The sequence below is a fragment of the Photinus pyralis genome, unplaced genomic scaffold (assembly GCF_008802855.1).
Source record: "Photinus pyralis isolate 1611_PpyrPB1 unplaced genomic scaffold, Ppyr1.3 Ppyr1.4_LG1, whole genome shotgun sequence".
Taxonomy (NCBI): domain Eukaryota; kingdom Metazoa; phylum Arthropoda; class Insecta; order Coleoptera; family Lampyridae; genus Photinus; species Photinus pyralis.
In genome coordinates this window covers 29,568,435-29,593,233 of record NW_022170249.1, presented here as the reverse complement: position 1 = coordinate 29,593,233, position 24,799 = coordinate 29,568,435, and the positions used below count along the sequence as shown (strand labels likewise).

At 36.8% G+C, this 24,799-nt stretch overlaps 1 protein-coding gene across 1 annotated transcript in view; it reads left to right on the top strand.

The window, feature by feature from the left end:
- The window catches only part of LOC116159484 (microtubule-actin cross-linking factor 1-like), a 107,744-nt gene that overhangs the window by 17,125 nt on the left and 65,820 nt on the right, over nt 1-24,799 (top strand). The window contains exons 4-5 of the mRNA XM_031472466.1: nt 22,654-22,713; nt 23,065-23,154. Of these exons, the coding sequence (XP_031328326.1) occupies nt 22,654-22,713; nt 23,065-23,154 (150 nt within the window). The remainder of the gene's footprint in view (nt 1-22,653; nt 22,714-23,064; nt 23,155-24,799) is intronic.

The window sequence follows — 24,799 nt, the reverse complement described above, 5'->3', positions numbered from 1 at the left end:
ACCTACTGTTAATTTCATTTACCTAATTATCTGGATTGAAATTTCTAAAATCGGTAGTCCAAGTAACACTTATTGGTAATGGGAATTTCTCAGGTCGGTATCAAGGTCGCTTATCAACCTGATAACGGCGTCAACCTGCATTGCTTTGCAGTTTTAATGCTCGTTATAATTTACCAGAGGAAACAAGAAGCTTCACTAATAATGGCTTAATGACAAGAGCTTTCGCACGCAACAAAGACAATTCAAATATCTTGACGGGAACGGTTACAAACGGCGAATTAATTGCAGCGCTATTTACGGTAGCGTCGGCCGAAAGACAACTCAACGCAAATGCCGAAAGGCACGACACTTCGTAACGAAGCGCCCAACTTAAAGACATCGAATATTTAAACATGGTCAAAACGTAATAATTATCCTCTATATTACCCAAAATGTTTTCCCGCTCCCACCCCATTCAGTCTCCACCATCAGGAGGGAGATAAAAGGGTCGTTTCTCAGAAAAGGTTCATGGTTAGAAGTGATAAACCTGGCGAAAGCTTCTTTTCTCAAATGCACAAGAGAAACTGCTTTACCATATGAAGAACGGCAATAGATGTTAATTGCCAGTTAAATTAATTAAATGCTTCCTTTTGTCATAAATATAATAGGAAAGAAAGTTTTTAGAATTTTAATGTTCGCATACAAAATAGAGCAAATGCATTTTTGATTTTTTCTTGTATATAGAAAAACTACCCTCTTTTTATTTAATCCAACGAGCTTAGCACAAATAAATGTTTATTCAATTTGGGGTTCACGTGACCGGGAAGGAAAATTCATCACACAATTACGTATCGTGTCAATTCAAGATGTCATCGTTTATTTATTTATGTGCCAATCTCGGCGAGGAATTATGACAACACGTATCGGTGTTAATTATGATAAATTTCCAGTACTGTTACACAGTCGTTTGTTATAATTGTAATTGTATAGCGTTTTACATCGCAATTGTTCATGCTTAATCGTGTAGAAAATGTTTCGCAATACTGCGGGCTCATTAGTTGTGGAAATTATGGATCCCCTAAGAAAAATGTCTCCTCTTAGTTTATTGTAAACTTTGCGTGCATTTGATTAGTATGCAAAGTGCAGGATGCCTACGGTATAGTTAACGATCACGATAAACATAAACAATGTGCTCTACAAAGCAATGGTTTTTGATGTGTTTAGTTCACAAAGTGTTGTACAAGCCCACATTTATTAATAAATATCGTGCTAATCGCTCTTCTAGATGTTTAATTTAATTTTTGTGTTGTTAGACATGCACAATTTTGGCGAGCATTACTTTTGTTGTTAGATGTTGTACAAGCACGAAATGTCATTGCATTTGGAAAACAATGGACTTCTATTTGACTATTGTACACAAGGATCGTTCGCCTTTTGCCTTTTGTATGCAAATTTGAGTATCTATAAGTATTCGGTTTTTCTGTTTCAATATACTAGTTATATTAATCGTTCAAACTTTTATTGACTAAAGCAAAATACCTAAAAATAAAGTGGTACATTTTTGCTCGGTCAAAGCCATGAACCGAGCGAACAGAGTTGGCATATACAAAAAAAATTAAACAAATATTAGTGTATACAGTTTTTCATGTAAACGGTCGGGTGCAAGTACATCGTGAATCACAAACTTTGCATCGGAAGCTACTTCAAACAGTTTTTTATTTGATTAATAACTGCGAAAATAAACTTCCAAGTATTTCTACTTACACATGTTCAGAAGTCAATCTGTCATTATCGTAAGATTATTATTATCGTTTTTGCTATTGTATCCCAAATACAACAATACAGGGTGTTACATATAAGTATGTAAAAAATTATCAAAGTCCTCGTGTGAGATCGAAGGGACTTCAGCGCATTTTTGTGTGGCAGATCAGTGTTTTATTAGCCAATATTGACTCCACCATCAATAAGATCTTGCCGAAAGCTACCACGTTCACTTTGTCGGTACCATTTTCTCACTTACCGTGCACTCGCAATTCGCGTTTGAAGTTTTGACTCCACCATCAGTAAGATCTCGTCGGGGGTTACCACATTCCCTTTGTCGATACACAGTTCCGACGTACCGTTCATTCGTAATTCCCATTTTGGTAGATTTCGCTAAAATCCCGGCATAAAATCGTATTCAACTTTTGGGTACTTCACATAGCTCGACCTTCTATTAGTGACACGAGAAAGAGAGACCGCGATTCGCGCTGTAAGAAACTTTTGGGCGCCCAAAGTCGACTACCCCTCGAAGCGCGCCGCGCAAAAGGTGGTTTATTTCGCCCCTAGGAAACAAAAACAAAATTCCGCCACGCAGGAGTTGTGAGCGTTGACAAGATCTTCCCGACGACACCAATTTGAAAACAATCGGAGAAAAACTGTAGAAGAAGATAGATAAAAACTGAAAAATCTCCAGGTTAGTATAATACGCTCGGGGATGGCGTCCAGATGTCGTCGACTCCAAATCTTGTAGCCCCATCCCTAACGTTCTTAATTACACGGCCCCGATAGTTACATGTACACTCCTTGTCTTTTTACAAGCGTTTTTCTACGGGCGCGCATTTACTGCCAGCCAGCCAGCTAGCCAAAGTGAGATTAAAAGCTACTTTTTACAAAAAAAATTTTTGCAAAAATGCGCTAAAAAAATTGGGTAGTAGAGGGGATCAAAACAAGAATTTGTAAGTAAACCGAGAGTCCAACGTGTTTCGTTTGGAAGCCACCTCCACAAAAGTGGCGAAATTTGCATTTCTTCTTTAATTTTTTTCTCAGCAACTACAAAAGTTAGAAAGACTCGTGGCACGTCTTTGAATAGGTTTTCGGGTATACTCTGGGGGTTTTTGAACATGAAAATCACGAATATGAAATTAGTTTTTAAAAATTCGGAAATTCGTCACACGTCCAAGGTAATTTATAATTTCTTCGAGAACGACATTTTTTATACTCTCTTCTTGGGATTGAGTAGGAATTTTATAAAAAAATTACAAAATTGAATAGGAAGGACATGGTCAAAAACTAAACGTTTCGGACCCTCGGTCTATTTAATCATCCAATTTTGTTGACTTTCTTGTGTATCAAGCGCTAGTTAGGTACTATTTAACAGGGTGCGACTCCACAGGGGTGAGATGTTTGAGTCAATCGGCAATTTTCAGATGTACATTTGCGGGCGTGGTTTTTTAAACTTTCCTGTATACAAGTCGTCAAGAGAAAATGCCTCTATTCCTATAATATGCGCTGCGGGGCAAAATATAGATTATGGTCCTCGACGACGACGATTTAAAATGTCAGTCGCTGTCCACAAATTACAATACCTTTGAGATGGCGGCCGATGCCGGTAGAAAGACTTGAGCGCCAGCGTTTATGGCTGTCCGGGCGAAGGGTTGCGACTACTGCACTAGACACGGAAGCCAAAACTTCAATGTATTTCAAAATGCACTTTAAAATCTGATGAATAAATCATAACAATCTTAAGCCAAGTAGAAGCATTGAATAAAAACACTATAAGAAGCCTAACCCCGTGGAAATAAAGCGCGACAGAGTTTGAACTGAGAATATAATGGGAACACTGTCAATAGAGTCGATTCTTGAACTGAGAAGAATGAGAATTTGCTTTCCTCCTATTTACCGCAAAGAGAGTTCGGTGGTCACAACCAATGCGGGTGCAAGGGGATTTGTGAGATTTGTCGCGCTTTCTTCCATAAGCGTTAGGCTTCTTATAGTGTTTTTATTCAATGGTAGAAGTAAATGGGAACGAAAGATAAGATTTTGACACGGATTCGAATTACATTCCACAGATCTTTGAAACGTAAAGGGAGACATGTTCGCAGATAAAACTTAGGATTAGGGTGTTTCCAATACAAACAAAACAAGTTAAAAAGTAATCGTAAACGATTTACATAAAGCGCATTTCCACTTGCATTCATTTCCCATTATTGTAAGATGCAACTTCTATTAAAATCGTAAAAATCCGGCCACAAATATGAAAGATAGCGTTGCACATGGGCAATCCATTTTTGACGTGCTACTTCAATTTCAGTTTATGAGAAGAATTTCATTTCAATGCTTTTCTAAATAAGAAAGTTGGAACTGCGCATGCGCAAACCTACATTTTGAAACTAATGTTAGATTTTCCTTTGTTCCAAGCGCCTAAGTATCAAATTTCACTTAAATGCTTCCATAGATAAAAAGTTGGCACTGCGCATGCGCAAAATAAAATTTTGAAACTGGCGCTAGATTTTCCTTTATTCCAAGTGCCTATGTATCACATTTCATTTAAATTCTTCCATAAATAAAAATGTTGGCACTGCGCATGCGCAAAACCAAATTTTGAAACTGGCGTTTGATTTTCCTTTATTCCATGTGCCTATGTATCAAATTTCATTTAAATTCTTCCATAAATAAAACAGTTGGCACTGCGCATGCGCAAAACCAAATTTTGAAATTGGCGTTTGATTTTCCTTTATCCCAAGTGCCTATGTATCAAATTTCGTTTAAATTCTTCCATAAATAAAAAAGTTGGCACTGCGCATGCGCAAAACCAAATTTTGAAATTGGCGTTTGATTTTCCTTTATCCCAAGTGCCTATGTATCAAATTTCGTTTAAATTCTTCCATAAATAAAAAAGTTGGCACTGCGCATGCGCAAAACCAAATTTTGAAAATGGCGTTTGATTTTCCTTTATTTCAAGTGCCTATGTATCAAATTTCATTCAAATACTTTTATAAGTAAAAAAGTTTGCAATTCGGTTTATAAATGGTCGAGATGCGAAAAGGGCACTGTGAATTTTGAATCGATTCGATTCAACTTTTGGCATTGCGTATTATATGGCTAAAGCTATGCCCATATTGAATTTCATGCAATTCAGTTCATAACTAACGGAGATGTAAAAGCGATCGAACATTTCTAAACAAAGTTATCGTTCACACGGACAGATAGATGGACAGACAGACAAAGGAACAGACGGACAGACCAACAGGCAGATGACAGATAGCAATGCAAAATTATAAACGATCTCTAGGATCGTTAATAAACGGCAAAAATGTAAAATTATGGAACATGTAAAAAACGGTTTTTTGTTTTTTTTACAATAACTTTTTTCTCCAACCACCTGAATAAGACGCTATTTTGTGACAGTGTTCGGTACGTAAAGTTGGCGTTTTCAGGATTAATCGCTATCACTATGGCAACTGTACAAAAAGTGGATACTTTTGGTCCTAGTACCAAAAAGAAATTGACCTTGAAAGTTGGCCAATTAAAAAATTACAATCACGGAGATATGTCACATTGACATCGTTTTACATTGCAGGTTGTAAGATATTTCTATACATACAAATCAAATATTTTTGCATATTCAATGCAAATAATGATGTTACCTCTACGTATGTACATGTATTGAAAATGATTTACGCTCGCTATTTTTATTTAAACCATGTGTAACGTCATTTACATATTCGATGAACGTAATTTTAATACGTAATACGTATACAACCCGCCGTCGCGCGTAACGCCATCTACTTCAGACCCATTGCACTATTATCTGTCATATTGAATTCAAAATTTGAAAAAGTTAATTGCAATTAATTTTAATTAAAAAACTGTATGGTAAGTTTTTTTTATTTCAATACAAAATATAACAATGTTAATTTTGTATGCCTACAATAGAAATGACTGAAACTGATAGCGACATGGATTATTGCACTCCGCCAGAAATTATAGAAACGGCAGAACATGCTACTTTAGATTTGCTCCCTACAAAGTCGCGAGAGGTGAGAAGTAAGAACGAATAGGTTATAAGTTAACCTAAAAACTAGAGTGACATGACACGTGAGGACAAGAAAGCAGAAGTTCTCAAACTAGTAGTGAAATTGTGAACTGAATCTAAACTCGAATATAATTTAAAGTAAAGAGGGTTGGAGAAAAAATTTTATGTTTTATTCGTACAAAAAATGCGTTTTCGGGACTCGGAAGGTTGCTGGACTCCGCTAACGCGTCGTCCAGCAACTATCTTCCTCGTCCCGAAAACTGACATTTTTTGTACTAATGAAACAAATAACTTTTTTTGTAAGCGGTACAGAAAAAATTCCTTCCTTGGTACAAGACTCGACACCATAACGAACCAAATAGCGAAAAAAGTAGAACAATAGCTCTTAAGATAAAGAACTAGTAGCGTCGCAAAACGAGCGGACGGACAGCCGGACGGACGGACGGACAGCCGGACGGACGGACGGACGAACAAAGTGGCCACAATAGCGCATTTTTTTTTAATTTTTGTGGAAATGCGCTAAAAAGTGAAAGGTATACGACCTGGTATTAACACTGTATTTATTGACAAAGGAATCAAATTGTGAGAAACAGAAAGTGAATGCCAATAAACGAAGAACCAAAGTTGCTATACCTTTAATTGCGTTTTCAATTCAAGAACGTGCAATGATAAAATTGTTAAACAAAAAGCTTTACTGTAATATAATTTTACAGCTATCCTATCGAATAAATCGCTAAAAGTCACATTTTACGAATATCTTTCATGGTCGAGCAGATCTATTCATCACATCCACAGGCTTCACGAGTACCAAAATAAACATTATGCCACGTACCTTCGAAACTTATTTATTGCTATGACCTTTTGAGGTAAGAATGAAAAATACGTGTTTAAAATTCATAACTTAAAAAACTCGATCTATCGCGTCCACATAATATGCAAATTGCTCTTGCTGGGGAAACTGTGTTAAGCTAATTAGTACAATCGGCGCTTGGACAATAGCCAAAAGGTGCGCCAAAGCGCGCTACACTTCTTACATCGATAATGAAGAAAATCGTTAAGGAGTGCTGGTGTTCTCTCGTCAATTGTACGTTTAGATCGACTCTAATTACAGTTTATGATCGTTGTTTATATTCAGAACGGGTCGTACCGCAAGTACCATTGCTTCATTAGGGTCATTAACATGACTTAACGCCGCGTTTAATTCAGTTATTAAACAGATGCTTAATTATTTTGCAGGCTTGCAGAAAAAAAGTATTCCTTGACTTTGGTCAGCGTTGAATGTCATTTTCTTAATTTATTTTTAGTTTCGCGTAAACAATGATCCATTGCAATTCATTAAGTTCAAACAGTTCTCATGGAATAACAGTTATGGGATTCTACAACAGTACAAAAACATATTACAGTTGTATTGTTTCCAAAATTAAGTTATCGTTACCAGCGTCTTATAACGAGTTTATTTCCAAATATCAACAGAAGGTAAAATTGTCTCTTCATTTGGTAACAAATACAAAGTATTCCCCCAAGTATTCCAAATTATAACTTACGCTACTCACAACTCTTAGCAACTTTATTGTGAATTTGAAATATCCCCAGTCAATAATGATCGATTAAACTGATTACTGAATCTTAAAACAACTTTCCACAAATAAATTGTTATTCCGAACAAAAAGTTGCACGTATAGGGCCAAGTACAAGTAAAACATAGGCAACTCTTACCTTGAGTAAAGTTTAACGTCTACGTCAAGAAGTGAGCTAAGTTCTCGCATCCACCTGAAAACAATCAAAAACCTCCCAAGCTGCAGGGCTTTGTTTATAATTAGTTGATTACTCTGCTTCTATATCAGCTACGGTACTTAATTCCACCCCTTCAGAAGGAAGTGGAGGTCTCCAACAACATTCGCGTTTCAAACTCGATCCCGTCCAAACTAATTCCCAAATTATAAATCCAATCGCCAGACATCAATATATTCGGAAGATGGCAATTAGAATTCCATGCGTTCTACCTTACGCTTTCAGCTCTTTGTTGAATCAACGTGTACCTCGATACGGTTTACGAAGGAAAAAGAAAGGTGAGAATCGACACCCACAAATCAAGGCACTGGCAATCGGCGCGGAAAAATTGCGTGGTTACATTACATCAATAGATGGAGTCATCGACCATTTCAAAATATACAGGGGTTATCAAAAAATACCTTATGTAAAAGTTGTACGGTTGTTAAAAATCTACACATCTGTTATAAATTTAAATATACAGGGTCGCCCACAGAGTTGTGGGGAATGATAGTTCTATTTTTTTAATGGAACACGCTGTATGCTATTAACTTATTTATATGATTACAATCTACTTAGAATCTTGGAACAGTTGCATGAAGTTTTTCTTAATCTTGTTAGAACCTTCGGTGAATATCCACTGAATTATGTACGAAATCCTTAACGGAATTCTTTTAAAATTTCTCGATAATGCATAATGGCACTGGTCACATTTAAAAATTTTAAAAGTACCGTTATAAAATGTTTTATTTTATTTTTTATTATATTTTTTTGGCCTTTCTTTTTGAAGGGAGTTTCAGCCAAGGCTACTCTGCCAACCCAACCCACTATATATTTACAAATATTCATGCCCGAACCCGTATTCGAACCAGGGACCCTTAGTACCGCAGCCGAGCTTTACTCAACTGCGACACACTGACCGGCTGTGACGTTTTGAACTATCCTTGCTCTTTAAGGTTAATTACATTGATTGCAAATGAAATCTTATGACGGTAATAAGTAAGTGGTAACATATTGACCATAATGCTTCGGATACATTTTTTCTCGTCGATGAATGATGGTCTAGAAATAAGTTATGAAAAGGATCCTGTCCAACAAACCGATTTTCTCTCCGCGTCTAAACCGGCGAAACAACGAACGTGGGTAACAACCGAAAACTATAATTAACTTACATTTGACAAATTACTACTAATTAACGAATTGGTGTCGCTACAATTATTTTGTTAATAGTCTAAAAATAATTTCCCCGAGCCTTAATTAACCGTCCACAACAAAGAAGCAATATAAGGTATCGAAAATAGAAATAACATCTTAAATCGTCACGAACTGCAGGCAATTAAGTCACTTCATTTTAAAATTTCAATTCCTTGTACAACAGATCATTCCTTTATATGTAAAAACATGTGCAAGTTATTTCTGCTGCATGAACGGCGTCTATAGCTAGTGCACTGACACTGTAAATAATTGCATTTGCGCCGTCTGATTTAATGCTCTCTAGTGATATTAGTGTTAATTGAAAGCGAACAAAAAATTGTTACAGATTAATCGATTGCGTTGTCTTGCGAATTATTGTATTTCCCACGCGATTTGGCAATTTATTTCCTTGATGAAATTTTAAAAGCAAAATGCATTGTGCTTCGGAAGTCGATGCGCTCTGAAGTGATACCAAAAAAACTGTTACAAATATAGAGATATAACCATGTGGTAAATCGATCAATCATCATCTCCTTCATTGACTAATGACCACTGTTAATTTTCTAACATTCATTGAGATTGGGGGGTACGGGGGTAAAGTAGCGAGTTTGTGAACCTCTAAAGAGCATACGCTGGTGATTTGAAATTACTTTGATTCTGTATATACTTAATAGATACGTAAGGAATTTAAATTAGGTAAGAAATGGTACATTTTAAATAAACTTTGATAACACGGTTAGATAAAGTTTATATCATTGTATCGCTGTACAAATCGAGGTAAAAATTGATATGTACAAGATTGCGTATTGGTACTTTTGCATGTTCAATATGAAAAGCAGAAGAATTGACCCTCGTTATTGGCTATTGTTATAATACTGACTGATTTGTAATAAATATTTATTTCGAAAAACTGCTCGCTCACTAGCCATGCTGCATCAATTTATTAAAGTTAAAATACTACATTGTTTCAATTACATTCAGCACGGAAACCATAGATCATCGAAGATTCGCAGATGGCCAAACTACATAAAAATTACGTAATTAAAGTTGTTAAACCATGCTGTAAAGAAAACCTGAAAATTCCGATTACTTCCGAAGATATGCCAGAGAAACCGAAATTTGCGATTTCCTTGTTACTTTTTAGCGCATTTTTGCAAAAAATTTTTTTTGTAAAAAGTAGCTTTTAATCTCACTTTGGCTGCCTGGCTGGCTGGCTGGCAGTAAATGCGCGTCCGTAGAAAAACGCTTGTAAAAAGACAAGGAGTGTACATGTAACTATCGGGGCCGTGTAATTAAGAACGTTAGGGATGGGGCTACAAGATTTGGAGTCGACGACATCTGGACGCCATCCCCGAGCGTATTATACTAACCTGGAGATTTTTCAGTTTTTATCTATCTTCTTCTACAGTTTTTCTCCGATTGTTTTCAAATTGGTGTCGTCGGGAAGATCTTGTCAACGCGCACAACTCCTGCGTCGCGGAATTTTGTTTTTTTTCCCTAGGGGCGACATAAACCACCTTTTGCGCGGCGCGCTTCGAGGGGTAGACGACTTTGGGCGCCCAAAAGTTTCTTACAGCGCGAATCGCGGTCTCTCTTTCTCGTGTCACTAATAGAAGGTCGAGCTATGTGAAGTACCCAAAAGTTGAATACGATTTTATGCCGGGATTTTAGCGAAATCTACCAAAATGTGAATTACGAATGAACGGGACGTCGGAACTGTGTATCGACAAAGGGAATGTGGTAACCCCCGACGAGATCTTACTGATGGTGGAGTCGAAACTTCAAACGCGAATTGCGAGTGCACGGTAAGTGAGAAAATGGTACCGACAAAGTGAACGTGGTAGCTTTCGGCAAGATCTTATTGATGGTGGAGTCAATATTGGCTAATAAAACACTGATCTGCCACACAAAAATGCGCTGAAGTCCCTTCGATCTCACACGAGGACTTTGATCATTTTTTCATATTTGACAAAATACTAAAAAATAAAGAACACTTTCTCTTACCACTTTTTGACCGTTGAAAGATTTACAATACAACGTTTCGTTTGGGAGAAAGCATCATCAACTGTATTTTTTATATGGCCCATACAAAAAGTACACACTGTATTGAGTAACATTTTTTATCTACGACTATTAAATAACGCTCAAATAACGTCACTATATTTTAGCGAATTATGATATGCATTATTATCGGTTCCTCTAAAATCCTTATATACAACTACTTTATGTCACTATATATTTCTCATAATTGCATATGTATAAGTTCATAATTGCATATGTACTAAAAATAGAACCGCCCATCTCGTATGTACTACCTGTCAGTTTTGTTTTGAATTAAGCATTTCTTAGGTTAGAAATGAGAGATTTCGGGTTACGTACGCTTAACTTTGTAGGTTTATTTGAAAAACAATTAATACAGGAACTTGATCCACCCCTATGACGAGATATGTGCGATATTTATAAAATGGGATGAAATAAACTTGTAAAATACCTGAAGTCATTGGCAAGTTCAGGCAACGTTACTTAACGACAGATACCTTCGCTGATACAAATATTCTGCATGAGCATGAATAAGGTTTTCGTTTGTATTTAAAGTATCTATACCTTCATATTCACAAGGCATTATTTGTAGCATAATGGATTATCGGAAACCCCATTTGAAGATTATGCTAGGTATAACCTATAAGTTTCAGCCTTTTACGAAGAGAAATATATTTCGTACAACATATGTGGTATTGTCGAAATTGTGCCACGATACAAAACAATAACATATTGTAAACTCGTTGACAATAAATGTCGTAGCACTTAACCACAGTTTTGCATGATTTATTTTAAGAATTGATAATTCGTAACAGGTCTTACATACTAGGCATTGACCAAATTACTTAAATAGATGGCTACAATATGTACGTTAACTAATAAAAAACACCTCTTGCCCTTAAATTTGCAATAAAACTATGCTTTCATTGCTTAAACTTCGTTTCTAAAAGAGGAAGAAACTTCTTGGATGCAGGTCGGAGAAGCGTAACGAAGTCTTTGAAAAATTAGATTATGTATGCGAAACAAAATATTGTATTCCATTTGGCAGCTGTGTAACAATTTCTGCAGAGTGCAGGCATAATTGATACATCGGGATCGGATTTAGAGAATAGTTGTACATAGGTGCATCACATAAATATCCACCTTACTTCCATAGGTTATGTCACAATCTAAAACAATGAAAAATGAATGACAACCATTTATATTAGCAATAATCTTATCTTACGTGTTGAATTAATGACTTCTGGGAACTTTAGATAAATTGCATATTTAGTTCGCCACTTAGGTACATTGCGATACATTGAAAGATTTGAGGTTAAATACCGTCAACGAATGAACGAAACGAACGCAAACCAAACCATAGGCGTACATTGCGCTACCGCTATGAAGTTGCAAACTGATTCAGATGCCGCATTTTCTATTTAATTAAATAGTCGTAGATAAAATAGCGTATTTTACTTGCATATAAAGGCGATTATGACACTCGGAAAAATTACAACACTCGCCTTCGGCTCGTGTTGCAAACTTCACCTCGTGTCATAATCGCACACTTTATATGCTCGTATAATAATATACTATTATTATTGACAAATATTTTATACAATCATACCCGGCAAAAAAAAAGTTGGAAGTTGCTAGCTTCTTTGTAAAAATGTTGTTTTAAAGATTATTCCCTGTTCTAGCTCGTGTTCTAGACAAAATTTCCACCCTGTATAAGATATTCCATACTTTTCTGATACTTACACGTGACTGTTTCTTTTTTCTTTTCTTAAACAATTAATAAAAACTGGAGCAAAAACACTATAAGATCACAACTTCAAGTTCTGACAAAACGCGTACGTTTTTTTGTGGTTTTTTGATGATTTTATATCAGTGTTTGATACTGCAAGGACTACAAAAGTTCCAGTATCGAGTTATACGGTGTGAGTCTCTAACGGAATAAATTCAGTAAATCCAAGTTTTTTTTTGGAGATATGCTCGTCGATTAGTATTTTAAATTTCGCTCTTTCTGATGTAATAAAATGTTATACAACGTGTTCCAAATTTGCGTCTCGGTATGACGTTGATTTTTTTCATGTCTATTCTTGAAGAGTATATCAAGCTACACATGTGTACCAATACATCTTCTGGATTGGCATCTACTCTTGTCACTACATTGGTGTTTGTAGATAGAGTAGAGCCATCCCGTTTAAATTATAAATCATTTGAAAGCATAATGACCAGCACTGAATATAGTATATTCAAAGCTCGTCATTTGTGCGAATATTTCGAGAACTCGCTACCCGAGGAGAGTACTCACAATAAAAGAAAATGGAACATCTGGACGAAATGTGTGTATTCGTGGATGTCTCGTGAATGCAACAGATCAATTATGTATCTTTATAGTGATTTACTATTTTTTTTATGGGCAGTAAGGGCCAGTAATGTGCTTTGGATTCAAGTGTTTGAATAGTGGTTACATGTTCAGTTTGAGGAAAATACCAAATTAATAGTAAAAACGAAATTTTCCTCTGTGTACCTCAAATTTAACGTAGATTTCCATAACCATAAAATATTTACGTAATATGTGTACCGTATCCTCAAAATTTCAAATTATTTAAATGTATACGCGACTATTTAAGGCAAAACCACTAAATATTTTGTCCATATTGGTCAACTAAGGTTCCTACCGGAAACTACGTAATCCAATCTGTAATGCACATATTTTAATTTCCAATAATCGGATTTGTAGTAATCATAATTAATGAGTATTTTATGGCGCCAACCCACTTCTATTAAATTACTGACTTCATTTCCTTACCACTGAATATTATTAATTTTTATTTATCTAAAAAAGGATATAAATCACGCGTACACCAAACCGTTGACTCATTACGTCACAATTGTTATGATAATGATTTCATCTCGTGTCTCCGCCCACTGGTTTTTACCTGAACTACCAAATTAAGTGAACAAAATGACCACGACAGGGCGGTCCATGTATAATCTTATTAGGTTCGCCATAAATTATTAATTTTTATTATTATTAATAACGTGCGTATGAATGTGTGGTAAATTATTACCTTATTTATTAACATGTATCTCTTTCCTTTTTTTCATGCCGCATTAGCATTGGAAATACATGAAGGTTTGTTTTGTATTTTTCCTCATTCTAACCTATTTTTTGCTCGTCCTGATCGTTGTTTTAGTTCCATTACAGCAATGCCAATTAATTCAACAGTTAAATTATAATAGCGGTTAAGTGCGCCCTCTAGCTATGAGAATTGAATTATATATCTCATTTGCAAAACAGAACATGCAAGCGTAATTATAATGATATTATTTAAAGTATGTCCATTTCTAGTTGGTTGTATTGATTAGAATCGTAATTTATGAAGGATGCGTGTATTAAAATTTGTCGGGATAAATCAGTTTTTCGAAAATTAAAAAAATATATTCGAACATATGCTAACCCCGTTTCAAGTTTTCCATCTAATCCCCCAGTAGATAGAGCAGCCATCCCGTTTAAATTATAAATCATTTGAAAGCATAATATTCAATTCTCTATAATCGGACTAGCATTAATTTTCATCACTTGTCAGAAATATTCGAAACGTGCTCGTAGAGATGATGAAGATGGAAGTTATAGATACCATCACTGACAGAATTGATGATCCCCCGACGCTTCAGTGAATAAAATTTTATATTCACTATACCAAAATACATTAAAATGGCTTTATTCCTTACACAGAAATATACACGAAATTGTCCGGAAGTTGTTGATCGCCTTGCTGCTGGCCATGGTATTCAAGGAATATTAATTTGGTCAGTGATTGTACATCCGTTAAATTCTACAAGTTAGTTGTTTCGCTCTATCTGTTTTTTTCAATTAAGTGCGTTGATACTAATTAGCGAATTTACTAAGCCATAAATCCCATTTTTTATTGAAAAAAGGCGATGGAAATTAACACTAAAAATGATTTTGTTAGCAATTAAATAAGCTTTCACGTAACGTATTCGGTCAGCTCATCTGAATTTTTTTAAGGCGGCGATCACCCTACATAAGGGAATAAAAGGTAAGACCTGCAAGTAATATATTTGGCCACCTGTTTTGAAGAAAATTTTGACTAAATTAAATTATTAACAGGTTCATGTTTTAGTTGTGGCATCCTGGATAATACAGGGCGTAGCATCTTATAGTTGCTTTATCATAAAAGATATGGAAAATTGTAAGAGCAAAATTGTGCACAATTACAGTCGCCAACTTTCTAAAATATGTTTTGTCACTAGTGATAGTACTCCAAAAGTACTTACTTACTTTTTTATGTCATATATTATATCGTTAACTTTTCGCTGTTTTAAACTTTCTTCCTCAAAATTTGATCGTTCTTCGAATTGTTTTTACAGAAACAAAAAAAGCTTTGAATTGAGACAGAGATGCACAGATTAATATATCTTCCACTTCCACATTGTTTTCGGTCCTTTTTTGATTTTCACTAAATGTCATAATTATTTTGAAATTTCAGATGGCACCTCTCTAAACATAAAATCTCACATAAAATTATACCACCATTTGAAATTTAAAAAATGATATCTGGCGAAAGCCAATCAAAAACGTTTTCGATAAAGGCCTAAAAAACTATATGTAATTGGAAGAGGTCTTAGTCTGTGCCTCAATTCAAAACTTGGCCGCTGGCGCGATTTAGTTTTTCTCAAAAAAAAAGTCGAAAAACGGTCAAATTTTGAGGAAAAAAGGTTATAACAGAGAAATCGTTGAAGTTAAGAGTATATAACATGTTACATACAAAATCTGCAATAAAATATGAAACGTTCCATTAAAAAAAAGTATTGTAACGGAAACGCTCCAGACATGAAGTCGCCTTTGGCGCTCTGGAATTTTCTAGGCGCGCGATAGTGGGAATGTTTGCAACGTATCTGGTAATTACGCGAATGTTCTGGACTTACATTGCTTGCGTATATAAATGGTTGCGGACCGAACATCGCGGAAGTCTACTACCGAACGAGATCGAGTACGGATGAAACATAGAGCGCGGAAATATAAATTGCGAAGTGTGTGATATAAATAGTCGATATAAATTGTACAGTTTTTATAGTGTTTTAGTTTTGTTTAATAAATATTGATATAAATCGAACCCGAATTTATAAATCACGTTACATTGGTGTCAGGTGTGGGGTTAATTAAATTAATTAAAAGTAAGATTAAATTAAGTGCTTGTGCTTGTGTATGCCTGTAACAAGATCTGCTGCCGCTAAATGGAAGAAACGATGCTCAATTTGCTCCAGCAAATCCAAAATGGCCAACAGGTGTTGCAACAAGAAATAAAAAGCAACCAAGAGAAGTTGGAAGAAAATTCTAGAAATTTTGAAGAGAAGTTCGAGAAAATGGAAGAAAATTCTAAAAAGATTAATGAAGAAAATTCTAGAAATATTCAACAGAAGTTCGAGAAGTTGGAAGAAAATTCTAGAAATTTTGAAGAGAAGTTCGAGAAGATGGAGGAAAATTCTAGAAAGATTATCGAAGAAGTCTCTAAATCAATTGAAGAAAAAGTTGAAGATAGAATTACGGAAGTTTCCAAAACATTTAAAGCAACATTCGTTGCGATTGAGCACAAGTATGAAGAGCTGCGCGAGCAATTCTTGCGACTGACTACGGAAGAGCGTACTAGTAGTGCCCCAGATGAATTACTGATGGACCGTCTTCTTGAGGTGCCACAGCCTACTCATTACAAGAAGGTCGACCCAGAAACAAATACAAGAGTAGAAGGCGACGTTCAGCAAGCCCGAGTAAAGCCACCTACTTTTGATGGTAAGATTCCTTGGACCACGTACGTTCGACAGTTTGAGGCAGCGGCTGCGGCAAATAAATGGACTCTTCAAGACAAAACTACAGCCCTGATTCTTGCTCTGAGAGGAGATGCTCTGGATGTGTTGCGGACCATCCCCGAGGATCAACAGAACTTCCAACAAATAGTAGCGCGACTCGAAATGCGATATGGCGATAAACACCTTCAGCAAGTTTACTATGCCCAAGTCAAGAACCGAATGCAGAAATCTGGAGAAAGTTTGCAAGAACTTGAAGCGGACATCGCTAGACTGATTCGATTAGCATACCCTACGGCACCGGAGAGCTTTCTTGATCAACTGGCTGTACAAACATTTATCGATGCCGTTCGTGATGGAGATGCCCAGCAGGCTTTGAGACTGGCTAGGCACGACAAAATTGAGAAAGCTTTGGCCCATGCGTTAGAATTCGAAGCCGCCAAGAAGGCTAGTCATGGAGGTGCGCGAGTACGTATGGTGGAACCTCGCAGTGAGAGCCGGTGAGGAAGGTGGCTCTGAAAGTTTTGAAGAAAACGTCAGTAAAGTAATGGAAGAAAAGGTCAGTAAAGTAGTGGAAGAAAAGGTCAATAAAGCAATACAGTCACTGGCAAAGAAACGTGAACCACGATGTTGGAATTGCGGCGAGATTGGACACGTTCGCCGCAACTGCCCAAAAACCATTGCAGCAGCCGGAAAACTAAGAAAGGTCGACAGGAAGGGGCTATCGTCGACCTGCAGAAACAAAGCCCCGATCTTCACTGTAAACATTACGTCGTCTGGAAAAGTTCTGAGTTTGTACATCGACGGCCGAGTTAATGGAGAAGACAGATCCTTGCTAGTAGACACAGGTGCAACAAGAACTATTGCAAGACCAGAGTTATTGAAGAATCATTCTCGGATCTCATCTTCGACCGTGCAGTTAAAAACAGCAACTGGTGAAAGAATAAAAACGCACGGAGAAATACAAATGTCTGTCACCATCGGAAAGACCACCATCAATCACCAGGTGCTAATTGCTGATATTTCTGATCAATTCATCTTGGGGATGGAAGAAACTCGGGGCTGTGTTAGACGTGAAAAAAGGCGTGTTAAAGGTCGGCGATGAAGAACTCCCTTTCCATGAAGACAAAGAAGATGTCATCCGCCTGTTAACCACTCATGACGTCATTATACCCGGACTTAGTGAAAAAATTATAATGACCACTTTAGATGGATATTGTCGCCAGGGAAGCCTACGGATAGTCGAAGCACTAAACGAAAAGGAATTTCTAGTGGCTAGGGCTCTGGTAAAAGTTCAAAATGGCGTTCCGATTCGAATTATGAATTTGAAAGATAGTCCTGTTAAGCTAAGCAAACGAACTGTAGTTGGACAGTGTGTGCCCATCTCGGCTATTCGCTCTGTGAGATCGGAAAATCTATCTAAAGGAAAGTATCCAAGAGAGCTGATAGATATGGTCATTAAAAACACCCCAGATTTGGACAATAGACAACGACAAAAGGTGAAAAATATGCTTGTGGAATTCCGGGATGTGTTCGCGGTAAACGACCAGGACAAGGGAAAGACAAGCATAGTCACCCATAAAATAAATACTGGCAATTCCCAACCGATTAGACAACAGCCAAGGCGACTCCCATTGGCTAAACGAGACGAAGCGGAGGAGATTATTAGAGACATGAGAAAACAAGGTGTCATCGAGCCATCGAATAGTCCTTGGTCATCACCGGTAGTGCTTGTAAAGAAGAAGGATGGCTCCACAAGATTTTGCGTTGACTACCGTCTGTTAAATTCGGTCACCAAGAAAGATAGCTATCCACTGCCGAGAATAGACGACACCTTGGACACTCTATCTGGAGCCCAATGGTTTTCCACACTCGACCTAAAGAGTGGTTATTGGCAAGTGGGGATGGAATCGACAGACCGAGAGAAGACCGCGTTTTCTATAGGCTCTGGACTTTGGCAATTCACAGTAATGCCTTTCGGATTGTGTAATGCTCCCGCGACGTTTGAGAGACTTATGGAAGCAGTTCTAAGGGGACTAACGTGGCAGACATGTCTGGTATATTTGGATGATGTAATTGTCGTAGGAAAAACTTTTGAAGAACACCTAAAGAACCTGAGAGAGGTGTTTGGACGATTACGAGAGGCCAATTTAAAACTAAGTCCCAAGAAATGCTTTATGTTCCAAAATGAAGTTAAATATTTGGGGCACATCGTATCTTGTGATGGTGTTACAGCTGACCCAGAGAAGATTATAGCGATTCAAGAGTGGCCGATTCCTGAGAACAAGCACGAGATTCGAAGTTTCCTCGGTTTGTGCACCTATTATAGACGATTCGTGAAAGGATTTGCCAACATTGCCAAACCATTAATAAAGTTGACAGAAGAGGGCAATGAGTACGAATGGAGTGAAGACTGTCAAAGAGCTTTCGAACATCTCCGGCAAGCTCTTACTAGCGCACCTATCCTTGGCTACCCCAGAAATGAAGGAAAGTTTGTGCTAGATACCGATGCCAGTAACACCGCCATTGGAGCTGTTCTCTCTCAATTGCAAGACGGACAGGAAAGACTCATTGTCTATTTCAGCAAAGTACTGTCGAAACCCGAGAGGAATTATTGTGTGACTAGGCGAGAGCTCCTGGGTGTGGTAAAAAGGCATGCGAACATTTCCATAAGTACCTTTACGGCCGCAAGTTCCTGATAAGGACAGATCATGCAGCGCTAAAGTGGCGCTTGCAGTTCCGAAACCCAGAAGGACAGGTGGCAAGATGGTTAGAACGTCTTCAGGAATATGACTACGACATTGAACACAGGGCTGGAAAAGTTCACAATAATGCAGACGCTTTGTCAAGAAGACCGTGCAAGGACAACTGCACACATTGTTCTAAAATAGAAGACAAGATTGGCCATCTGCGACGAACAACTGTAGAGAGTGAGGAGTGGAAGCCAAGCGAAATCAAAACGGCCCAAGAAAACGACCCAAGTATAAAAACTGTCCTGAATTGGATGCGCCACGGACAAAGACCAGACTGGCAAGACATTAGTGCCACAAGTCCTGAAGTAAAGAGTTATTGGGGCCAATGGAATAGCCTGACTCTGAAAGACAACCTGTTGTATAGGACCCTTGAAAGTGAAGATGGCACCGAATCGACGCTGCAATTAGTAGTACCTAGAAGCAAAGTGTCGGAAGTATTGCGAAAATTGCATGACGGCGCTTCCGGAGGACACTTTGGTATTACGAAAACGTTGCAAAGGGTACGTGAGCGATTCTATTGGGTCAACCGTAAAGAAGATGTCCACCGATGGTGTCGAAAATGTGAGTTATGTGCTACTGGAAACGGACCAGTTTCCAAGAAGAAGGCGCCCATGAGGCAGTATAACGTTGGTAGTCCGATGGAACGAGTTGCTATCGATATCGCAGGACCGTTTCCCGAGACAGCTGGCGGAAACAAATATATCCTAGTGGCTATGGATTATTTCACAAAGTGGACTGAAGCTTTAATAACATGTTGTTTAATAAATGTTGTTTAATAAATGTTGTTTAATAAATATTGATGTAAATCGAACCCGAATTTATAAATCACGTTACAGTATGTTTGATACGCCACTGGACTGGTGACCAGAAGTATTTTAGAAACATGGCGATGGTACTTGTTGCACAATTTTGTCCCTACATTTTTTATGGTAAAGGAATTATGATCCGAGAGATTTTAGGTGCTACACCCTGGATTATTTCCTTCATGTGCAGAAAAATGATTAAGCGCTAGTGGCGTTGTCAACTATGTCCCATTTTATCGCCCTAACATTTCAAATTTGGCATTAAAATAAAAGTCATTGTTCTGTAATCTCTGGATAGTTCTAAACGAAAGCAAAAAAGCAAAAGTGATACATGAAGTGTTACATCTTTAATGGCTTCTAGATATGCGAGGTGGCCTTAAAAAATCATTTTTTTCTTTCTCTCTTTTTAAGCGAAAAATCCCATCATTTTGTGGAAGGCTTGCAATTTACCATATCATTTCCAATTTTACAGGGTTTCCCATTTTGAACACTGTTAATCTACACGGTGTTCCATTAAAAAAATGAGATTAGGTCCGATCACGTTTCTTTTGTATAAAACATTTTTTTAGTATCTATTTTTACTCGGAAGAGGTCATTCTGAAATTGACAATTTTTTAAGTGAGCAGCAATTTTTTAATTTTGACTTTAAATTTCACTCAAAAAGAACACATTAGGCCTATATTACTTTTTTTGGCAGTACTAACGATTACGGAATAACTGTGTCGAAAATAAGACATATTACACCTGTATCGGCCCGAAAAACCAATCCTATGCCATATTTTGTTAATTTTTTGGTTTTATGGAAATGCAAATTACCAATTTTACATGTTTGTGTTGACACGAAAAACCAATGTCATGGTCTGTATTCCCAATATCCCATTACATTTTTTCTCTGTGAAAACCCAATTATCCGAATATGCCTTTATTTTTAATGACATGCAACTTATCAAATCATTTAGTGCTCATTTCTGCATGTGTTGACAAGTTTTGTGCTAAAAAAGGAGTAAACTAGGAAAACTGAAGTTATAAATATTATTGCTACGAATTGGATGCTTAGATAAAGAAAAGACTTGAAACTTTGACATATGCCTGGTATCGCCGCCTCTGCCAGGATTTAGTCAACTGTCGTGAGGATGCGTCCCTGGTAGTCACTATCAGGGACGTTTCTCATATTCTAAATTCTACAATAATTGCATGACAATTACATATAAAATTGGGTGAAGGATTTGGTAGAAATGTTTTTGTTCTCTGCAAAAAGGCGGAAACTTACGAATCGCAATACGGAGTTAAAATATAGTGTTTTGATAACATTATTGTTTATATTCCATTATTCTTACTTTCATTTATTGCTCTTTCGGTGTGAAATCTGGCAGTAAACGCTTTATTGCATACATACGTACGTATTTATTATTCATACCTGTCGCCATAATGATCGCAATAAAACTTGTTGTCTCTCGGTTAATGTTGTATGCAAAAGACACTTGCCATATTTGGTCGCTCATAAATAGTTCGGCCGGCATTTCCATGTTAATAGAAAAATTTCTCGTAATTAATATTTTTCAGACAAATTATGTAATTGGCGATTTATAAATGGAATTAAATTATATATTAATTAATCGAGATTAAGAAATACTTAACCTAAATGTTCATAGCTGGACATTTCTGGCGTAAGAACGAGTTTCAATTACGATTCCATATAAATCAGGAGTTAGCATAAAAATGCGTTAAAATGGACATTTAAGTACTTCTTTTCTTTTTTATCTGACACACTCTTATGTATTATTTATAAACAGATGTAATTTAAAATATGGAGTGAGTCTAATTTTGCCGGACGCGGTGCTATGCAATTGCTCTTACTCTAAAATAGAAACTGCAACACACATTATTTTTTTTCTTATTGTTTCTAATTTTGCATTTCCTCGACGGCTGCAGACCGTTTTATTTGATACGGTTATACAATTTCCAACTTATTTGTTTAATATTCAGGTCAATTACTTAACGTTAATGTCAGAATAGGCACGTATTGGTTTTCACTTTCATCTTAACTACAAATAGCTTTTCTATTTTTATATCTTGTACGTATCCTCTGAACTATTGGAGAAATCAAACTGCTCCACATTTAGTTGGTTTCTCTTCTTCGTTAGTTAATTGAGTCATTGACAAAATTATAAATTCATTTTATTCAAACTTTCGTGCGCCTTTTGCACTCGGATGTCTTACATAATCACTGATTTGTGTAATTTTGAAAGTTAGGGCGATTTAGTATGTGGAATAACAATTCCTATGGACTTTCGCGCTTTCTCCCTGTCCGGTTGGAATTTTGAAATATGCCAAATAAGCCTAGCATCGAATGCTTGTCTGTAGTTCTGTTTTGAAGTGAGATTATAAGTATGACCACAATTTGCTTTGTTTTTTGACTTCGTACCTTCAACGTGTGAGCTCATAAAGATGACACCCGCAACTGATTTACTGAACTTTTTTTCGTTGATTATTACAGACGTACACATGTTTACACGTGTGTGTTACCGTCAACAACGTCCCATGTTGTCCTCCACCCGTAAGTTGGATCTGTGTGAAGTTTGTTGCATGCTGTAGATGAGTATTGTATTATCTGGTGATGTTAATAAGCAATGTATATTTATAATTAACTGTTGCCCTTAATTACTGATGACGTGATTAATTACCTATATCATTGGCAGTCACGCATATCACAACCAGCATCAACATTATTAGAAATTATCAATCATGTGACTTTGGAATTGAGGTGTATTAGTAATTAAGGAAGAAACCGATTGTGTAGTTTTTTGGCTAATATTAACCAAATTTGCTTGGAATTATTTGTGTGGCACAGTAATTTGCACTTTGTTCACTAAGTTTGAAGCAATAATTAACTTATTATTTTTTTCAGGCCAATCAACAAATCAGAGACCTTTTCGAAGATTTGCGAAGCGGACACAACCTTATTTCCTTGTTGGAGGTGTTAACTGGCGAACAACTTGTAAGTATATCAAGAACCAGAAACAGAAATGTGTTCTGAAATGGCTTTATGACGGTTTTTGTCTTTTTGCTGGATTTTTCGATAAATGCTATTCATTTACTATTACACAACCACAATAAAGTTATAATACTTTCCCTTAACATATTATCGAGCATAAAATATAATATAAATAAGAACTGATGAAGAATTGATGCTTCCGCTTCCCTATCGGCATCATTCACTTACTCTTATCCTTTACATTCATTTATTTGAAGACTAAGTCTGCGTCTTCGTTGGAAAATATGGAACAATGCGCCGTCTACATTCTAGCGCCTGATGGATCGTTTCAAGGTGGGGATAGATGATTTATTTTTTCTTGTTTATTTACTTTAGACGACTTGATCGTAATATCGGCGACTGTAAAATCTCATTTGGAAGAGGAAGTTCTTCGATCCACGATTTATCACAGATTTTGCCAAGATATCGGCACAGGGAATCTTTCTCTCTAGCTCTCTGTATCTTGTAAAGTTAAGACTTACTTCCCAAACCGGCATCTCTGCTGTGGAAGTAGTTCATGGTGGGAGGGCCCCTTTTAAAGCCAAAAATTTGATGCCGTGTCTTGCTGCATAGGACTAAACTTTGTGCTTTCCTTTTGGTGCAGTTGGTAAAGCAAACTCTTGCCGGTTTCGTCTAAGAATCGTCCAAATGCACCACATGGCAGGACACGAACAGGATGGTGAACAATTTCAATCTTTGTATCATGCTAACCCACGTATAAAAATGCTCGTCCGCAAATATACCTTAAATGATGTTGCTAATTTGAGATTGAACACAATTTCGATCATATTGTTATTGAATTTGAAATCATGATTGATTTTACTTAGAATTATGTATTTAATGATGCCAACCGCCAGGTTCATTTCCAGTCACATCCAGGACACAACAGTTGACCACGGGACGTCTGAAAGTTCCTTGAGCTGTCTTCACATCAACCCTTTCCATCATTCCCGGGATGAATTACGACAATCAGTCCTTTTCCTTTTCCTTAAACCATTTTCTTCTTTTAACTAAAGTCGGAAAGTACTCCTTAAATCCAGTGTTGCCAAAACTTGTTAGCTAAAACAAGTCTCCATTGCTTACGAGAGCAGAAATCGGTCGGGTCAGTGTTCACAATCAGTTGCGATCCACCTGATAAGCCAAGAAGAATGTGATTTGGCGTGAAAGCTTCCTCGTCAGCATGGTTCAACGATACATGAGTGACCGGTATTGAATTGATATATTCAACTTCAGTCCGTAATGTATGCAACATTTCCTCGTTTGGATCAGTAGATTTGAGCGCAGTACTCCACAAATTTTTATTACACGTTTAGTGGTCCTAAACTTTCTGGTCTTAATATTTTGTCATTTTGATTTATATTGAACCATCTGTTACTATTGTTTATTTCATAAATGAAAATGTCTCATTTCACTTCCACCTATTGCATCAATGTAAATTGTTCAAATTTCATTTTAAATTTAAAAAAAGAAGCGATGAATGGATCATTCAGATGCTTTGATACTTAGGGTTGATTTCGCATATGGTCAATGAATACGTCACGCTTCATTCATAGAATTAAAACACTTTCATTGATTAAAGCGACCTTGTCTGATTCAGAATATTAATAAT